This window comes from Euleptes europaea, chromosome 1 (assembly GCF_029931775.1).
Source record: "Euleptes europaea isolate rEulEur1 chromosome 1, rEulEur1.hap1, whole genome shotgun sequence".
In the NCBI taxonomy this organism is placed as follows: Eukaryota; Metazoa; Chordata; class Lepidosauria; order Squamata; family Sphaerodactylidae; genus Euleptes; species Euleptes europaea.
The window spans coordinates 37555642-37576381 of record NC_079312.1 but is presented as its reverse complement, the minus strand read 5'-3'; the positions used below and the strand labels follow the sequence as shown (position 1 = coordinate 37576381).

The following is a 20740-nucleotide window of genomic DNA, read 5'->3' as shown; positions in this document are numbered from 1 at the left end:
AAAAGGGCAAAAAGCTGGAAATACCGGGATTTTTCTTCTCGCCTTAGGGATGGAAGAAAACATGCTGCAGATTTACTATCCCCCATCAATTTTTACACAGGGAACTGCACTAACAACTTCCATGGATGCCCTTCAACGTTTAAAGCTACTGGGAAAAAGAGGAAGATGCTGGAAATTTAAGATAAAGAGACTGGGTCAAAGGGTTTAGTTTTTCTCGGGATTTAATTAAAAAGGACTGATTAAATGGCTTGGCTCTGACAAAAACAGAATAATTAATGGCATTAACATAACTGATACTTATTAGATATGTGGGAGAAATGGAGGAATCATAATGATATTCATTCTCAAAGGAAGTTAAAAATGATACTTATTATCTAATCCATTTTTTATTATAAAAATAGTGCTTTTTATTTCTGTTCTTTTTTATTTTTATTTTCTTTTTCTTTATTTGAATATAGATAAATGAAATAGCAAATACTTAGATTATGAGTAATGTTAAATAAAGAAAAAATATCTTATAAACATTTGTAACAATATTAGGATTAGAATCTTAAACAAAGGAGAGTACAAATAAATGACAAGATTGAGGGAGGTTTAGGGGAAGTCTTTATATTTTATTTTTTATCTATATATGTATGTATTTTCAACAATTGTTTATAAGAATTTATACTCTGATGTTTACCTATATTGATTGTTGAATACCTTGTCTAATTAGTATAGAAAAATAATAAAAAAATTTTTTAAAGGTGCCTGTTGGAGAGGAAGGGAAGGAGATTATAAGCAGGTTTGATTCTCCTTAGAAGGCAGAGAAAGTTGGCATAAAAAACCAACTCTTCTTCTCCTTCTTCTTGTTCTTCTTCTCTTTCCACAAATCTTCTGTAACCCCCTCCCAGGGTAGAAGCCTGGTTGTTTCCAGTTTGCTACAGGAAACTGCTCGACTTTATGTCCTATGCAGGAATCCTTTGTTTATGAAATAGCACTTGTTGATATATGAAAATGGGCAATACTTATTGTTCATTGAGACTGTACATAGTGATGGTCATGATCATACATGGCTTTAAAGGGGGATCAAACAAATTAATGGAAGAGAGGTCCATCAATGGCAACTAGCCATGGGGACTTAAGGGAGGCAGCAAACCTCTGGGTACAAGTTTTGGGAAGCAGTAGTGTGGGGGTGGGGTGGGGAATTCAGCCTCTGCTTGTTTAGTCCTCCAGGGCAACTGGTCATCTAATGTGTGAAACAGGATGCTGGGCTAAATAGTCCCTTGGTCTGAACCGGCAGTTGTCTGCTTGAGTTCTTAAGTCAGATGGTCCTGTTTCTTGGGAAAAGATATGAGCTGACAGCATACCTAAAATATAAAATGGGAGGAGATGTAGAGAGGTCTCTGTTCATAAAGGAATCTGTTAATCATCTGGAGGTACGTACAGCTTCAACGGCAGCCAGTTTAGTTCCTCCTTCAGGTACTTCATTTAGTGACACTGCCAAGTTGGCCTTTTGTGTTCTTAGAATATGAGCTTCATTACTCGTGCTTGAGATGAGGGCTCCTCTCCCCCCAAAAAACTTCTCTGGCTCAAATACAGTAATACATTGGTGACTCAAGTGCAAACTGAAAACATTTCTTGTTGTACGCCAGACATCTCAATCCGGGATGGAACAAGTGAAGTTGTTCCTCGGAGGGTGGTGGAGTCCCCGTCTTTGGAGGTCTTTAAGCAGAGGCTAGATGGCCATCTGTCAGGAGTGCTTTGATTGTGGGATTCTGCATGGCAGGGGGAGGGTTGGGGTCACTGGGGATGTGGGGGGAGGTAGTTGTTAATTTCCTGCATTGTGCAGGGGGTTGGACTAGATGACCCTGGTGGTCCCTTCCAACTCTGTGTTTCTATGATTCTATAAGTGCCAGGGCAGGAGTAAGACTCCTGCTGACAAGTCCACCTCCTGCTACTACAGCAGAACAACAAGTAAATTCATTTGGGATTGGAGTCAGGACTTTGGGAAACCCCGACTTGAGAGTACTTTGAGGTCCCAAGTCCTCCAAGTCTTCATCCCATAATCAGGTTTACAATATCCTGAACTATGATAACAATATATTACCCAAAGAATAGAGAAAAAGTTGCCAGACCTCATGAAAGAGTGTTGGTATATTTTGCCTCCAATGGGCTGCTTTATTTTCACTTAATCTTATATTCCATCAGCCCTGATTAAGAGCAGCAAACGTGGAACTCGAAAAAGACTTTCATAGTCCTCTTATCAATAGTGCCCCTCATTTTTGCTGTATTTGCTGGTCATGGACTGTAATAAATACCTTTGACTTTAGTGCCCCTCACATGCACATGCCTGATTTTTCTTTAACCAGCTTGCACGTTGAGTTCTGGAGAGTTGAAAAACCAGTTTGGAGATTGCTTGGGTACAGCAGGTAACAATATATAAATTCTCCAAAATAAATCAGGCATGTATATGGATGGCCCACTTGTGCCAGCATGGTGTAGTGGTTAAAGAGCGGTAAACTCTAATCTGGGGAAGCAGGTTTGATTCCCCACTCCTACACATGAGCAGTGCCAGATTTACGTGTAAGCCAAACAAGCTATAGCTTAGGGCCCCACTCTCTTGGGCCCCCCAAAAAAATTTAAAGGAAAAAAAAACTGGATGTACATTTCCAAAATATACTGTAAGATAAAAAAAACAAATAAAATAAAACCTACATACAGCAACAGTGTTTTGTGTTGTGTAGGCTCCTATGATGTAAGTAATGGGCCCCGCCTGCTAGCCTGTTCCCTAAAATATCACTTGTTTTCTCATTACCATATAGCATATATTCAACACAAAAAACAGCGACAATTTGTTGTTGACAAAGGACAGCTGGACATATAAAGGGCCCCATTACCTTCAATAGCTTAGGGCCTCATCAAACCTAAATCTGGCCCTGCACATGAGCAGCAGACTCTTAATCTGGAGAACTGGGCTTGATTCCCCACTCCTCCACATGAAACCTGCTGGGTGACCTTGGGCTAGTCACAGTTCTCTCTGAACTCTCCCAGCCCCACCTACCTCACAAGGTGTCTGTTGTAGGGAGGGGAAGGGAAGGTGATTGTGAGCCGCTTTGAGACTCCTTAAAGGATGAGAAAAGTGAGACATAAAAACCAACTCTTCTTCCTCCTTCTCTTCCTCCTCCTCCTCCTCCACCTCATTTGTACTTAGGCCTCTGAGCCTGTATTCAGCATAAGCAATTTTTAAAGTGCATGCTAAGATGTTAGTCTGTTGGGCACAGCTTCTTTAAAAGCCGCAATCTGTAGATACAGAAGATCGAGTTTGATGTTTTGGAATCCATCTTAATGGTAGGAGATAAATCATCTTAAGAACGCAGCTTACTCTGCAGTGGCAAATGAGCCTGCCCTCCTAGGGTGAAGAGCGCTGTCCGCATATGCTTCCGTTCTGGCACTCTTCCCAGGAATGACTTTCACTCTCAGTCTTTCCCTTATTTAAGGTTTTGAATACTGGCAATATCTTAATCCTGCAGAATAAAAAATAGTGTATCCCCCCCCTTTCCTTACAGTACTTGACAGGCTGCTGAAGCATATCTGCATCAGGGCAAACCAAGATGCTTTTGTTAGGCGAGCTATTCCCATAGAAGCAGCTGGTGGAGCAGGATTTATCTCCAGCAGGAGCCAGTGTGGTGTAGTGGTTAACAGCAGTGGACTCTAATCTGGAGAAATGGATTTGATTCCCCACTCCTCCACATAAAGCCTGCTGGGTGACCTTGGGCTAATCACTGTTCTCTTCGAACTCTCTCAGCCCCACCTACCTCACATGGTATCTGTTGTGGGGAGGGGAAGGGAAGGTGACTGTAAGCCGGTTTGAGTCTCCCTTAAGTGGCAGAGAAAATCGGCATATAAAAACCAACTCCTCCTCCTCCTCCTCCTCTCCTTCTCCTTCTTCTTCTCCTTCTCCTTCTCCTCCTCCTTCTCCTTCTCCTTCTCCTTCTCCTTCTCCTTCTCCTTCTCCTTCTCCTTCTCCTTCTCCTTCTCCTTCTCCTCCTCCTCCTCCTCCTCCTCCTCCTCCTCCTCCTCCTCCTCCTTCTTCTCCAAGGAGCCTGGGGGATATGAAGCAGTTTGGAAGATGTTAAGGATGAGTCAGGACATGCCATAGAGCAGGGGTGTCAAATGTAAGGCCCACGGGGTGGATCCTGCCCCTTGAGAGCTCTTATCCGACCCGCGAGCCAGCTGAGGCAGCCACCCCCTCCAGTCCCGATCTGGGCTGGCAAGGCATGGCCCAGCCCAACCAAGTGACATTTATGTCATACCCAGCCCTCATAACAAATGAGTTCGAAACACCTGCTGTAGAGCCATATGAGGTAACTGATGGTGGCGAAAAAAGATTTCTTCTCCACAGCCATTGCATCAGTTTAGTCTCATCCAGTTCACTTGTTTAAAGCGGTTTTTGACTTGTTAGCACCTATGTCTGACCCCTGTCTGTAACGTTAATTTGGCCTCTAGCTATGATGTTTTTGCAAGAATCTGTGCTGACAGAATCTCATCCGTGCTGACTTAGGCACCAAGTTGTGAACAGGCCTGGTACCGTATATACCCGTGTATAAGCCGACCCACGTATAAGCCGAGGTGCCTAATTTCTCCCCAAAAATGGGGGAAAATTAGGCACCCGCGTATAAGCCGAGGATCGGCTTATAACCCCTCCCCCCCCCGCAGACTTACCTGACGGGCTTCCGGGAGCAAGCGGTGCGGCCCTGGTGGCGGCGGTGGTGCACCCGGCAGGGGCTGGGGCAGCCTCCCTGCAGTTGCAGGAGGCCGCCCCAGGCCCCAGGAAGTGGCGGCGCGGCCGGGCGGGGGCCGGGGCAGCCTCTGCGCAGCCGCAGGAGGCCGCTCCCGGCCCCAGGAAGCGGCGGCGCGGCTGGGTGGGGGCCGGGCAGCCTCTGCGCAGCCGCAGGAGGCCGCCCCAGGCCCCAGGAAGCGGCGGCGCGGCCGGGCGGGGGCCGGGGCAGCCTCCGCGCAGCCGCAGGAGGCCGCTCCCGGCGGCAGGAAACGACGCGGGCCCAGCGGCGCCGGCGGTGGTAAGTTCCCTCCTCCCTCCTCCCTCCTCCCTCCTCCCTCCCTCCTCCTCCCTCCCTCCTCCTCCCTCCCTCCCCCCTCTACCGTATTGACCCGCATATAAGCCGAGGCTGGCTTTTTCAGCCCTTTTTTTGGGCTGAAAAACTCGGCTTATACGCGAGTATATACGGTACTTGAGATGTAAAAACCACCTGCCTGTCCCATTGTAAATTGATTCAGATTGCCTGTGGATGCTGACAGGGTTGTTGGGAGTGTGAGGGGCCGCCACATGTTCTCAGGGTCTGTGCCTGTCCTGGCTTTTAAAATTTTGCTGGGAAAAGGTATTGGTGAAAATCATTATTTATTTGTTTGTCTGTTTAGATTTATATCCTGCCCTTTCCCAGCCAGGGCCAGGCTCAGGGCGGCTCACAACAACAACAACAACATAAATACAAGATATTAATTAATTAATTAATTTTAAAAGTGTTGGACCTGTGTGGGAAAGTATAAAAGCTCACTTAACAGAAAACGATGCCAGCCCAGAGAAGTAGCTCAAGTCATGATTTTTGTAGAGAAAGTTCTTCCCAATGCTACCATTATGGCCATTAAGAACTGAGTGGGAAGGCACAGCTCCCCCTACTTAAGGCATGCACACTGTTGCCTCTTTCCTCATGGTGGGCAGAACCAGAACTAAAAATGTTTGCAGTTTAGCTGTAGAAGATTTTGAATGATACTTTGGCTGAGGGGGCTCTTCCCTAGACTTTTGCAGGAGGCATTTCTGAGACCTTTGCTTCAAAAGCTCAAATTGGCTAGAGGTAAGGTGGCCAGTTATAGGCCATTCTCCAATTTGCCTTTTTCTGGGGAGCTGACAGAGCGTGTAATGGTGGAGCAGCTCCAGAAAGTTTTGGATGACACATCTGCCTTTGACCCGTTGCAATTCAATTACAGGCCTGTGTTGGACCTCAGATGGTTTTAGTTGCGCCGGTGGATAATCTTCATTTAAAGTTGGACAGGGGACAATCATCCCTGTTGATACTGTTTGATCTTTCAGCAGCCTTTGACATAGATGGCCAGTTTTGTTCTTTTGTACCAACTGGAATATGGAGTTGGTGTTAAGGTAGTGGCCATTTGATGGTTTCAGTCTTTTCTGTCTGATCAGACACACAAAGTCTGTCTGATCAGACACACCATCAGCTTGGTGGGATTTGTCCTGTTGAATGCTGCAGGGTTCTGTTCTCTTACCCATGCTTGTTAATGTATATGAGGCCACTGAATAAAATTGTCCAGAACTTTGGGGTTGGGTGTCATCAATCTACAGATGACATCCAGTCCTATGATTCATTCTGCAAGCCTTGAAAGGAACAAGCCTTGGTTCTTAACCAACCAGACAAGATCATTAAAAGGAATACATTAAAATACACCTGTTCAGTTCCAAAATTTATATTTGCTTCTCTCTGGTTTTCTTGGCCGCCAGGCCATAGAGTGCTATTTTTTTGGGAAATATAGGGATCCCTATCTGATAGCAGATAAATTAATCTATCGGCATCAGATGATGATTGCAATGCAGATAGAATATTTGCCAAAAACATGTTTCGAGGTTAAATGTATGAAGGACAGGCCAAGACGTAATGGGGGAGAACTTCTACTGCCCCACCACATAGGCATATATGCTGAGCAAGGGGTTCTTAACCAGCATTTTGAGGGCAGGGCTAGTGATGACTAAGGCAGAATAAGCTGAAGTTGAATCTAGATGAGACAGAGGTAATGCTCTTTTGGGAAGGGTGATTTCTAGAAGGATTGGACGCTGATCTGGAGACGTGGAGTGGAGTTGGCTTTTGCAGAGCAGGTAAAGAGCTAATGGACCCAGCCTTGCTGTTTGAAAAGCAGGTTGACACAGTGGCCAAGAGCACCTTCTGTAAGCTGGTGGTAGAGGTCGCTCATGATAGCTTCAAGGAGCTTCACGTTCCATTTTTCCACTGCGGCCTCAACAGAACATCTTTGGAATTCTAAAATTTTCCAATGCGTTCTGGGATCCAGTAGGATTCATGAGCCTCCATGGGCGGACCATTTTAACCAGGCGCCCTCTCATGCGAGGTGTCGGGGCCACATTCACCTTGGCTTTAAGTAGGCAATGGTCAGACCATGGTTCAGGCCGAATATCCAGCCCCGAAACCAAACGTTGAGGGGAGGGAGGGGAGAGACTTCAATGCTATAGAGCCCAATTGCCAAATCGGCCATTTTCTCCAGGAGAACTGATTTCTGTCGCCTGGAGATCAGTTGTAATAGTGGGAGATCTCCAGCTAGTACCTGGAGTTTGGCAACCATAGTCCAGCTGCCTCTTTTGCATGTTAGGCTGCTGTTAATGCTGTTAAATAACCAGATGTGGAAGCATATCCTTAAGCTTGGTCATGTCTGTCGAACAAAAACATCCTTTACAGCACAGTCCTCAGAAGACTTGCACCCTTCCTATAGGGCTGCCAACCTCCAGGTAATAGCTGGAGATCTCCTGCTGTTACAACTGATCTCCAGCCGATAGAGATCAGTTTACCTGGAGAAAATGGCCGCTTTGGCGATTGGTTTCGATGGCATTAAAATCCCTCTTCTCCCCAAACCCCGCCCTCCTCAGGCTCCGCCTCAAAAAGCTCCTGCTGGTGGCGAAGAGGGACCTGGCAGCCCAATCTTCCTATTTAGAAAGTTGTAGCTTTGTCTCGCATTGCCCTGTTCTATATCTCAGTCCAATGAGGCATAAGTGAATATAAGACATGCCTAATTCCAGAAACCTTGATCTGTTTTCCTAATATAGATTCCTGTAATACTTTCTTTTTCTTTTTTTTGTGGGCTTTTTAAAATTCTTAAACTTCCTTGAGGATTGCAGCAATCTGTTGTTGTGCTGTGTGCCTCCCTCCCTTGCAAAGCTGCCATATCCTACGTATGGCCATCTGTCAAAACAGCAGTGACAAAATGAATTAATCTGAATTGCAGATGTGTTAATGAGCCCCTTTGAAAGGCTTAAGCATGTTCTAATTAAAAGCAGAGCAGAGCAGGGTCGAGGCTTGCTACAGCTTTTAAAATATTGCAGTGGTGGTTTTTCTTTTAATATTTGGGATTTTTATTTTCGGTCACACAATAGAATTGTTGTGTGCAAACTGGATAAAATTGAAAGCAACCGCACGAAGCCGTTCATTCATCTAGAATTAAATAGGCTTTGGGGGGGGGGGGAATACGTGAGCACGGTGTAACTCGTGGAAATTCTGAGTAGGCAGGCTTTAAAACGAACTAATGAGGGCGAGGAGGAGGGAGTTTACCCCTTTTATAGCTAGAAAGCAAGCAGCGACACAGAAGGACGTGTCTCCGTTGTAATTTTTAATCTCCTTATTCGTTTTATTTAAAAGCAAACCTCTAGTAGAGCAAGCCTCTTGTACTGATTCAGATCCAGGCTGGGAAATTGGCCACCCGGTCTAGTAGTTAGAGCATTGCTGTTTATCCTGAAAATTATTAATTTGGGTTTCAGGTGGTTTTACTGCCCTTTAAACTTGCATAGAGCAAACCCTTAGAGACTCAGGGAGCATTATTGGGACAAGCATAATTCACAAGGAAAACGGCTAGACTTTAAACCAGGATCTTGTTACCAGCCATGCTTGTAGCTTACAAGTAAACACTGGCCATCTGTCAGCAATGCTGGTTCTGTGAGCTTGGGCAGTTCATGGGGGGGGGGCGTCTTGGCCATCTTCTGGGCACTGGGGGTGTGTGGGGGAGGTAGTTGTGAGTTTCCTGCATTGTGCAGGGGTATGGACTGGATGACCCTGGTGGTCCTTTCCAACTCTATGATTCTATTCTATTCTATAAGCCTTGCAAAGAAACTTTTTAAAGGCTTTAGGTAGTCCTGTCTCTATTTGTCTGGGTTGAAAGTTCCAGGTAGCTCAGGTATAATTTGACAGAGGATTACAAGAGTATATTCTTTGTTCTTGGCATTGTAAAGGATCAGCCAGAAGTTTAGTCAGTTACTGAGAGTCTAGTCCAGTCGCAGGTAACTCAGGCCGTTCTTCTGTATACCACAAGAAGTACAAAAACAAAGGAAGGCCAGGCTTCATTGTGGTTCTGACCAAAATCATAAAGACCTTAATGAATAGGGGACAGGGCAAGGATGCCTGAATATTACAGTCCACTTCCAACACTGGAAGTGCCCTTCCTTTCTGGTGGTGTTGGGGTAGCAGGGATTTCCACTGATTTTTCTACTTCGCCCTCTATGGTTTTGATGAGGGCCCCATCACACTCGGGAACGGAACTGAGAGGCGCAGTGAGAGGGGGAAGTAGGCAACGCCCACTGGGTGAACTCCACTCTACTCGCTGTTGCCGTAGGATACAAGCCAAAATCTGTATGAGTCATGGTGATTTCAGTCTTGAAAGTGCCGCAAGACCCATCCCCACCCGCCCTTTGCTTTTGCTGCAGCAGACAATACAGTGGCCCACGAGAGCCAGCGTGGTGTAAGTGGTTAAGAGTGGTAAACTCTAATCTGGAGAAGTGGGTTTCATTCCCACTCCTCCACATGCAGCCTTCTAGGGGACCTTGGGCTAGTCACCATTCTCTCATAACTCCCTCAGCCCCATCTATCTCACAAGGTGCCTGTTGTGGGGAAGGGAAGGGAAGATGATTATAAGCTGCATTGAGACTCCTTAAAGGTAGAGAAAATCAGGGTATAAATACCAACTCTTCTTCTTCCCTCCTCTGGAATTGTCTTGGCATTTAGACTGAAAACCACACGGGAAAGGAAAGGTTCAGAGGACACCTGTGAACCTTCTGCTGGTTTGGCCAAGCCAGAGACAATGTATGTCCAGCTGAATGATTACATATTGATTTTCTTATTATATTTGGGAAAGAAGATTTAGGGACGCAGTGTGCCTATTTTAGCCTTAGCAAGTTATATTCAAATGTGGTATCAGCCTAGGCAAATAGATCCAGAAATATGGTTATTAACAAGAGACCTCTCCCTAGGTTCGTCCTGAGGTGCTGCTCAAGTGCCACACTGAATTTTCTTCTGCCTGCAGAGCTGCAGATTTATATTCATCATGCAGAGTTGGTTTTGTTAAAGGTAGACAAAGGCAGACAAATGTTGACTGTATTGCTCTCCTGTTTACCCTAGGCCATAAAAAGTTTGTGCATTTTTCACTGCTGCCAGATCTAAGAGGCCAAATGGCTGCATTTGTCTTTTTGGTTTGTCATCATCTTGGAGCCTTGAGTCAGCAAAAGGTGTCCTTAAGGTACACCAAAGGTTAAATGTGTTTTATATACGGAAATACTCCTGGAAGAGCAGAATGGCAAGCTCTTTTCTTTGATCCTCCATAGATTTATGATTCTCTGTGATGGGGTTAACAGAACTTCAACAATAAAAACTTTGCCAGTTTTTTCTTAGCGATTGCCAAGCAAGACAGTATTGTTCTGTTGGTATTTAGGGACTATCTCACAATGCTTTTTTTTTTTTTTAGTACACAAGGGCTGCAATTCTGTGGACACTTTCCTGGAAGTAAATCCCACTGAATAATATGGGACTTACTTCTAAATAGACTTGCTTTCTAAGAGCTCTCTAAGATTCATAGTGTGTGTGGGGGGTGGGAGATAAAGCATATATTTTAATCTGACACCCATGCCCACAACCATTACCCAATATGATTATTGGAGCCAGTGTAGTATAGTGGCTAAGAGCAGTGGACTCTAATCTGGAGAACCAGGTTTGATTCCCCACTCCTCCACATGAGCGGCAGACTCTAATCTGGGAACTGGGTTGGTTTCCCCACATGAAGTCTACTAGGTGACCTTGGGTTAGTCACAGTTCTCTCCGAACTCTCTCAGTCCCACCTGCCTCACAAGGTGTCTGTTGGGGGGGTTGGGAAGGGAAGGTGATTGTAAGCTGGTTCGAGACCCCTTAAAGGTAGAAAAAATCAGGGTATAAAAACCAGCTCTTCTTCTTTTTTATCAAGGGGGAAAATGTACACTGATATCAAAACATTTTTGCTTTGCACTATTTTATACGCACAGGTATTAGCATATAGGAAAAAGTGAATGTGAGACCCTGGGCTCTGACAACCATCATTATTGAAGCAGATGTTCAAAAGGGCACACGGACAAGATTTTTTCCTAGCCTAATGCTGCTACCGGTCACCTTACATTTTAAAAGTTATGTTATCGCTCAGCGTCTTATTCAAATGTTTTCAGTATAATTTTCTTGTGTGTATAGATTTTGCTCTTTAATCTGCCAGATAAGAATTGTGTGTTTGCAAAAACCCTGGGAGCTCTTTTGTGATGGCAGCAAATATCACATGGTGATTTCCTCCCCTCCATGATACCTGCTTTTAACATATTTTCAATGATGCATATTACATTCTGATAAAGTAGTCTAATCCTAAATATCGCTAGTAGGCACAGAGCTGACAAAGCAGGTAGGTCTTTGCCCTAATCCTTTGCATCTACAGCCTTAACTGAAATTAACGAACAAGAAAACAACGTCCATTAAAGCTTTGCAAAAATGTTAAAATTAATATCCACAGCTATGTCACCTTCGCCTGCGACTGGACTGAGCAAGGGTGAAAGAGAGAGAGAAATCAGTTCCACGAATTTTGGAGAATGTAAGGATGAGCGGAGAACTTTTCTGTGTGTCTTTGTTGTCCATCATGTGTAGTGTTTGTGATTTGGGGACAACTCCCATGGCACGGGTGGGGTGGAAACATAAAGCATGAAGGGTGGTGAAGACTTGACCTCCTTTTCTTAACTGTATACAGTCCAGCACTGGAGCAGACACCATTCTAGCAGAAAAAGAAAGCTCTGGTTGTGTTTTGTAAGAAATGACGCTGATCAATTACCCATAGTCATCTGGTATCATTTTCCTCATTACTGATCCAAAACTCTTTTTATTACTTTTGCAGTGAAGGCCTTAAAAAGAGTGAGCTGCTGTGGATTACCCCAAAGGCATGGGTATTAGAATAATTCCCTATGTCATGGAGAAATTGACGACAGGAGAAAGAGGTTTAGCTCTCAGAAATATACAATGCCAGCCCCATTAAGATCCATAATCAAAACATGTTTTGATTGTATTTAGGCTAGATTTGAATTAAGTATTTTTGATGTATTCTTTAGCAGCACCTAGTTTTACTAATTAAACTTCAAACACTGATTTACAATTTGATGGAACTAACAGATTACAATACACCCTACTGGGGAAAAAGTCAGATTGGGAATAATACATAAACTGGTTTATTTTTGAAACACCTTTCACAAAAGCCTTCTGGTTCATGGGGCAGTTCTGCCACACGTTGTCTGCTAGTTCTCCACACACACACACACACACACACTCACACTTGGGGAAATCTCACAGTCATGCATAAGAGAACCAGCGAGGTGTAGTGGTTAAGAACGGTGGACTCTTCTCTGGAGAACCGGGTTCGATTCCCCACTCCTCCACATGAAGCCTGCTGGGGGACCTTGGGCCAGTCACAGTTCTCTCAGGACTCTCTCAGCCCACACAGAGGCAGGCAATGGCAAACCACTTGTGAAAATGTCTCTTGCCTTGACAATCCTACAGGGTCGCCATAAGTCAGCTGTGACTTGACGGCACTTTACACACACACACACACACACACACACAGTCACACGTTGCCAGACCCAGTCATGTGCAGCAACATCCAGATTGCAAGCCAATGGCTGGACTTTTGATAGCCTTGTGGATCCAGGATCACCCACTTGACATGCCATTGCCCCAGCCCCTAAGCTTGTAAAACAATCTCTGCCAGACAGGAAGATAACAGAATCTAGTTTGGAGAGCAATCAGGTCATTGGTTAATGCCTCTTGATAATATCAATCAGTGCAAAAGGTGCTAAAAAGAATTTTGTTTCATTTTTGTTTGTGTTGTGATGTGTGTTGCGCATGTACGGTGTTTGTGTCTCACCGACCTCTTTTCCTCTTAATAGATTTTTTTGTTCAACATGCAGTGTTAAGTGTTGTCAACTTTAATGAGAAAGCGGCGGAATTAGACCTTTCCTCTTCATGTTCTCTTCTACTGCATGGGTCTAAAGTCCTAGCTACAATATAGCTTGGGGTTCTGCATACTGTTTATTTGTTTTTGTTTTTGGTTGAGCAGACTGTTTCAAATCAAATTTATCATCACACATTCTAATCATAGGCTGCAGCAAGTCAAATTCAAAACAGTGGAAAGGTTACATCACATAAGGCAAATCCATAAAAAAAGGATTCGAAGGAATATACATAAATGGATGAACTGGATCATTAATGTAAACTTAATAAGTGACTAAGCATTCCGTACCCTAAACAACCTACAGAAACACAGAGTACCTGGTGAAACATCACCTTCCTTACAGCAAAGTACACCTTTATGAATGAAGTCTTTGCAAATGGCTGCTGCCTATTTCCCATAATAAGAATAAATCCCTCCTGAGTTAGAACCCCACAAGGAGTATTGTTTACAACCAGAAATATAAAAAATCTTTTTGAGCAGAGTCTTACAACAAGTGTGACGGTAATAGGGTATATCCCTATGATAGGGTGTATCTTCTCAGCCTAACGCACAGCTGAATAGAGCAGACATGTTTCAATAAATATAATATTTGCTTAAAAAAATTAAAACGAAACATCATGAAAAACTTTGGCAGCTGAAGGAAATACTGTAGAGTGGACAAATAGGTTTATGCTAGAAGATGCTGAGGGGGAAAAAAAATTCCATACTGGAGTTCCCAGCAAACTCTATTATGCTTTTATCAGACAAGCTGCGTAAACTGTATGCTTAAATGACTTGGCCTGACCTCCTACATGAGACATATCTTGCTATCTACCTGTGGCTTCTTGTACCACAGTGAGTTGAAGTCAGTGACTAAACAGCATTTAGCTTAGGATCGGATCTGTTTCCCACTGGAGTGGGTGGCAATGTTCAAACAGGCTTTCATCCAGCTGCGTTTCATATGGTCTAAATTGTACTTCTGTAAAGTAGTTGCAACCATTGTAAGCCAGTGTCCTTCAGGCGGCTGAACAGATTCCCACTTACAGACTTCCATCACGGTAATCACCTTATTATTCAGTAATTGTATTTAGAAGATTGTTGAGTTATGGCTCAATGCGCTAATAACCTGTAAGTATGAGGGAAAAAATCTTAGCTTCTGAAATACTGATCAGTTAAAATGAAAGTACATGCAAAAAATGTACTCTCAGAACCGTAAAACGTTACAGATTGAAGTGTGCAGGCTAGCTTTTCTTTTATTCCTGCTCTTTCCATCTGTGCGTTCATTTTGTACTCCCTGCTTAAATGGACTTCAAAGGTGAGTAATTTAAAAGGGGAAATCAGCCTAAAAATCCCAGCCAGCCCCTTTTGATGCAGACTGAATAGTGAACTCAGTGCAAGCAGAATAGCACCTGCTTGAGATGAAATAATCTGCAATCCATTGAACCTAGAGAATTTGGATATAAGAACATAATAAAAGCCATGCTGGATCAGACCAAGGTCCAGCAGTCTATTCACACAGTGGCCAACCAGGCGCCGCTAGGAAGCCCACAAACAAGACAACTGCAGCAGCACCATCCTGCCTGTGTTCCACAGCACCTAATATAATAGGCATCCTCCCCCGATAATAGAGGGAATAGGTATGCATCATGTTCATTTTGACTAGTTGCCATGGATAGCCCAATAAACTCCTTCAGTTTCATTAGATGGGGCAGCTGCAAATATCAGGAACCAAGGCACATTTTGCATGTGGCTTCATTCCATTCCACTAGACAGAGCTACCAGATTCCCGTCATCAGTGTGACCGGTGTCCTGCTGAAAAGATCCCTGAGTTTTCCTGGGATGCGTTACTATGGAATTATAGACCTCTACAGCACCCCCCAGCTGAGAGTGTGCAGTTGCCATATAGAGAATAGTTAGTACATGCAATTCCTGTGATTTGAACCAACTACTTGTCAAGATGTCACTTTGAACACAGCATTGCACATGTGCTAAGCTCTGCTTCTCTGTGTCCCTTAAGTATACTGGCCGTGGAGGCAGAATGAATCTGAATGATGCTTCCTTAAGGCTTATCTAGGGTTGCCAACCTCCAGGTAGTAGCTGGAGATCTCCTGCTATTACAACTGTTCTCCAGCCAATAGAGATCAGTTCACCTGGAGAAAATGGCCGCTTTGGCCATTGGACTCTATGGCATTGAAGTCCCTCCCCTCCCCAAACCTCACCCTCCTCAGACTCCACCCCAAAAACTTCCTGCAAGTGGCGAAGAGGGACCTGGCAACCCTAGGCTTATCTCAGCATTGGAGTGGATTCGTTGTGACCCCATTCTTGGAAAGACCGAAGGAAATATCTGAAGAAACTCTACTCATGCAACAGGCAAAAGGGAGCAGTTTTGCCTCCTCTTCTCTCCCCACTGGAGTGTCCAGTTCCTCGTGCTCCGCATGGCTCCCACAGGCCCAGAAATAAACTATCCCAGGATCTGAAACACTGCTAGGGGAAGGAGTCACCTGGGAAGATTGGTCGGAGGTCCCAAATTTCTTATGTGGGACCAATTTATTATTTGTGTAGTTACTTCTGGTTGCAAGGCATCCCCAAGTTGACTCACGTCATAAAATCTACAAAAAAAATTACAAAATGAAAATCAATGTAATAACAATACACTTAAAACAACAGATAGCTAGTGTGTTTTGATTCTATGTAGAGTTTTAACACATCCCTTGTCACAGACCCTGGAAACCAGTGAGTACTATTCCGACCCATTTGGAGGCTTCAACCATTTCCCCCTTGATCTAGGAGGAACTCATTATAGCAAAATCTGATAACATGTGATCTAGAGTACCTCCTTATGCCTTTTGGGTGCCTTTATCTGAGGTTTCCCTGGATCGGTTAAAGTTAAGGGATAAATGCTGCCTTTGACACGATTCAGGTAACAGAGCTGTGAAATGGCTTCATCACAAGCTGACAGTCAGGGTTCGTAAAACACCAACATCTTGCTGCGAAGAAATCACTCACCTGATTTAGTTAACAAAAATTCCTCTTCAGAGCAATTAACGTATCAGTTTCATTTTATTGTAAATGTGCACACCTGAACACATGTTTCTGTTGCTTTCAAAATCCATGTTGGCTCTCTTTGTGGGACGTAAAGGAAATAATTTCTGATCAGGAAAATAAAAAAAAAATTTTTTTTAGAAGAATAGAAGTTATTGACATCTGTTGAAGAACTGGTTCTTAATTATACATGAATACGTTTATGCTGAAATATAACAAAATCAAAGTTCTACCGTTAACAATATTAACTGAACCTAAGTTGTTCCTCTGATATTATTTAATAGGAGCAATTCATTTTGCATTTTAAAAAATCATGACTAATATAATCTGAAACATCTTTGTTAATTGCATTTGAAGATTAGGGCCTTTGTGCATTGAACAGTAATTGTGGACTTCTTGCCCGGCGACTGGAGACAACCAGTTTCTTTATTGGTTTATCTGAGTATTTAGTATTGGGTTGACTCTTGGTGTTAAGTCTCTTCTCCCTAGGAAACTAAGGCAGGATTCTCAGCCTAGTTTATCTTGCATGCTATTATGAAAATAAATTAAAATCATAAAACGTACACTGAAAAAAGCTGAATATTCCATTAAAAATATTCCACTTTTTTAAAAAAAAAAATGCATGTGGTTGAATTTGGCTGAACTGTGTAGACTTGCAGGAGAGAGGACTCATGCAATCATTTTCTGCCACACAATATTTTTTTTAATTTGCAGCTGTCGCGTGGTAGACAACCCACATTTATTCTGTCTTGTGAATGGTTTGAAGCTGTGCAGCTCATGGGTTAACGAAATACACCCTGACATTTCAACAAGAACTTTTCTACTAAAAGGCTCACAAATATATCATTCTAGATCATGAATGGGGGGTTGGATCCAGCCAGGTTTATTGCTCAAACCTGCTCTATTCCCATCCTTATCACAGCCCCTGTCTCACATGAGTTTTGTCCATGCCAATCCCATATTCCCAGGTAGGGTCGCCAACCTCCAGGTACTAGCTGGAGATTTCCTGCTATTACAACTGATCTCCAGCCGATAGAGGTCAGTTCACCTGGAGAAAATGGCCGGTTTGGCAACTGGACTCTAGAGCATTTAAGTTCCACCCCTCTCCAAACCCCACCTTCCTCAGGCTCTGCCCCAAAAACCTCCTGCAGGTGGTGAAGGGGGACCTGGCAACCCTATTCCCAGGGTAGCTTTTTTGGTGCTCAGAGGGGAGCTTCATTTCTCTCCAATCCCCCAGCTGAAAAGCTAGCTGAATCTATTGGTGGTGGTGGGGGAACCATGTGAATTAATTCTGTTGCTAGTGATTCATCACACCACATTTAAAGGTTGTTTCTTACCAACAAAGATTTTGTTAGTTTCAAAAAAGCAAACAGACCAACAAACCTCTTCAGCAGCTTCTCAGGTGGGGAGCTACAAACAATGGCCTTAAGTGTTTTCCATTCAGAGTTTGTGATCAGCAAGCCTTAATTAGCCTTCTGGCATGGTCATAGCACCAGATGACTGGCTCCATGGCATCATTCCTTTTGTTGCATCATCTCTGGTTGGTTAGGCAAAGGGAAAGCCAGGAAAGAGGGAAATGGTGCGAAAGCAGCAGCACCAGCAAAGCAGAAACCACAGCTGCAAAAAAAAAAAAAATCAATTCAAGGCTTTCTTGCAGGGAACATTCCAGCCTCCCCCCCTCCCCAATCCCCTTTTTACTCTAAAAAATGACCATAGCCAAATATTCAGCGCTGCACTCCAACTATTGAGAGTTCATACGGTGACAACAGTACGGAAGGCACAACGCAGATAGTGGAAGCGGGCAGACCCCTTTTGGGAGGGTTTATAATCTCCTTTAGGTGGCCGAGATAAGGGCAAGGTGTGCATGGGGAGTGGAGAAAGTGGACAGCCCCAGGCATGAACCTCTGCAAGGGCTTTTGACACAACCCCAGATGTGTAAAATGTGTTAGATGAGAGCCAGCTTGGTGCAGTGGTTAAGAGCGGTTGTTTGCAGCAGTGGTCTCAGATCTGGAGAACCGGGTTTGATTCCCCACTCCTCCACACCAATGGTGGAGGCTAATCTGGTGAACTGGGTTGGTTTCCCTACTCCTACACACGAAGCCATCAGCTTGGGCAAGTGACAGCTCTGTTAAGAGCTCTCTCAGCCCCACCTACCTCCCAGGGTGTCTGTTGTGGGGAGGGGAAGGGAAGGTGATCGTAAGCTGGTTTGGGTCTCCCTTAAGTGGTAGAGAAAGTCTGCATATAAAAACCAACTCTTCTTCTTCTTCTTCTAAAAGAGAGAATCTCCCAGTCCTATTATATTGGGCTTCAACACAAGAGGTTTTCTTCTGGGTTGCGCCCTGTTGCTCCAGCTATTTATAGCATTGTCAGCAGAAATGATGCTGGCAATAAGAAACGATGCGCTGCAGATGTTAATTAGTGCAGCAGTCATTTCAGCAGAGATTTGTTCTCCTCTCCCCCCATTTTTATGAAAAGAAAATCAACTGTGCTGTGTCGCTGATGGAGTTGTGCTCTCTTATAGACCCTCATTTGCTTAATGACAAACCAAAAAAAAAAAGTTTTATTTACTCGTCATTTCTAATAAGGATGTTTTAAGCGCTGATGCTAACGCTGATGGAATTCTAATAGTGTAGCGCTAGGCCAACCGTTGATTCACAGTCGGTTGCCACCTAAAATGAAAACCCCATGTCTAGTATCAGATTACTGTGAATCCGTAAGGATAATCGCCAGATCTTGAAAGGCATTTCAATATTTCTAGGCAGCCAGCCTCATTTAAAGGTCTTATGCAAAGGAATAAAACGCCACATGCACCAAGTGATATTGGAGGACGATAATTCAAATTCCTACTGACTCCAAAGCCGGAGTTCCAAAAGATTAACAAGAGTCGTCACGATTTCCTTGCTCAGAACTCTGCTTTCCTTTTAGCATTTGCATCTCTCTCTTTGGCAGAGGAATGAGTAGGCTGCGTATTTATTTTTAGGTTTTTCACACACCTTTCCCCTGCCGTAACCTGAAGATTTTTTTCTTCCTCTGTTGCTTTTCATAGACAGGTAAGCACTTCTGCGGGAAGTGCTGAGACCTTTCACAGTTGTGAAAACATATCAGGAGCATATACGTGCCTTGGTGTTGTGGCCTTTACCCCCACTCCCCTCATGCACGCACACACACACACACTCAGGGTGGCACTTCTTCACTGAACTGTAAAAGAAGATACAGCAAAAGCTGGCATATTTTCTTGCTGATGACAAGTATTGCTTGATCTATAGCAGAGAGAGCGAGAGAGATAGTGAGCCCAGGGACCTGCAGCCCCCTTGTAGTCAAGGCGCAACAAGGCTGGACCGGCATAGACTGACTCCCTGGCACACTGAGGGTCTGGCAAATGCTTCCCTTTAAAGTAGCCATACAATATGTTGTGCACCTAGTACATTTCTGTTTGACAAATAAAAATGCACAATCTTCCTGCCTGCCTGCCTTCCTGCCTTCCTTTGTTTCTGCCTGCCTTTCTTCCTGCCTGTCTTCCTGCCTGCCTGCCCTCCTGCCTGCCTGCCTGCCTTTCTTCCTGCCTGCCTTCCTTCCTGCCTTCCAGCCTTTCTTTCTTTCTTTCTGCCTTCCTTCCTTCCTTTCTTCTTGCCTGCCTTCCTTCCTTTTATGGTACAGCTTTATTGGCCAGAGCCTAACAAATGCACAATCTCTTAAACTGCCTGCCCTGCTTGTGCCTTCTTCCAAAACAGACACAGGCATTATGTCTCTGACACGACCTTATTCTGGTATCTCGACGAAATAAGGGAAGAGCCCGGTGAATAGTGAAGTGGGGCATGGAATGGCTTCTGCGGGTTACCTGGCATGTATTGCATCTCTAATATGACCCCTAGAGATCAAAGGCTGTGCAGGATTGTGTCTTCTGGAAGCTTTTCAGTAGCTGTGCCATTTAAAACACTATGAAATAAATAGTTACACATTTGAATAATAAACCGCAATTCAGTATAGGTAGATTACCAGTGTAAAACGGGCTTTCATGGAGCATATCCTAAATGTGTTCTGCCATTTCAAGAGCAAGACACTAAAAAAAAAAAGGACTGTCCAGCTGTTAACTCCTTGCGTTTTATTGCAGTTCCAGATTATCAAGAGCAGGATATCTTTCTATGGAGAAAGGAAACTGGGTTTGGATTCAGGATTCTCGGCGGCAATGAGCCTGGGGAACCTGTGAGTATTTTGAAATTCCCAACCAGTTTTAATTGTTATCTCTTTCCCTGTCTGGAACCTGATGGCTGTGCTAGCAAAAAATAAATAAATAAATTTCAGAACCGTTACTTAGCGATACTAAGAGTGTTGCTCCGAGTTCACGTGGAGAGATGACCCTGGCTACCAGCTGAGCCCCTTGAGCTGTTTTTCCAGCAGCTACTGACCAGAACGTTAAACAGATGTTAGCAACTCCGGGCTGCTGCTGATCTAGGTCACACTTGAGCCAGGGCTTTTGATCTCATTACCAGTCCCCTGAGCTGTCTAGCTCTATAAACACAGACTCGTTCAACGGAACTCTGCGGCTCAAACAACACAGCGTGCGACAAAAGAGGAAGGATGGCATGGAATTTAATCAGACTAAAACTCTCCCATTAATAGTATTAGATTGGTTGGCCGGAAGAGAGCCTGCACTTGC

General features: G+C 44.1%; 1 protein-coding gene across 15 annotated transcripts in view; it reads left to right on the top strand.

Moving 5' to 3' along the window:
* Positions 1-20740, top strand: part of MAGI1 (membrane associated guanylate kinase, WW and PDZ domain containing 1) — a 621460-nt gene that overhangs the window by 554727 nt on the left and 45993 nt on the right. For 10 of the 15 annotated variants that reach the window (XM_056867137.1, XM_056867136.1, XM_056867143.1 and 7 more), the window contains 2 exons: positions 11581-11658; positions 20195-20286. In XM_056867137.1, coding sequence (XP_056723115.1) covers positions 11581-11658; positions 20195-20286 — 170 coding nt within the window. The remainder of the gene's footprint in view (positions 1-11580; positions 11659-20194; positions 20287-20740) is intronic. The other 5 variants (XM_056867145.1, XM_056867144.1, XM_056867140.1 and 2 more) reach the window with 1 other exon arrangement.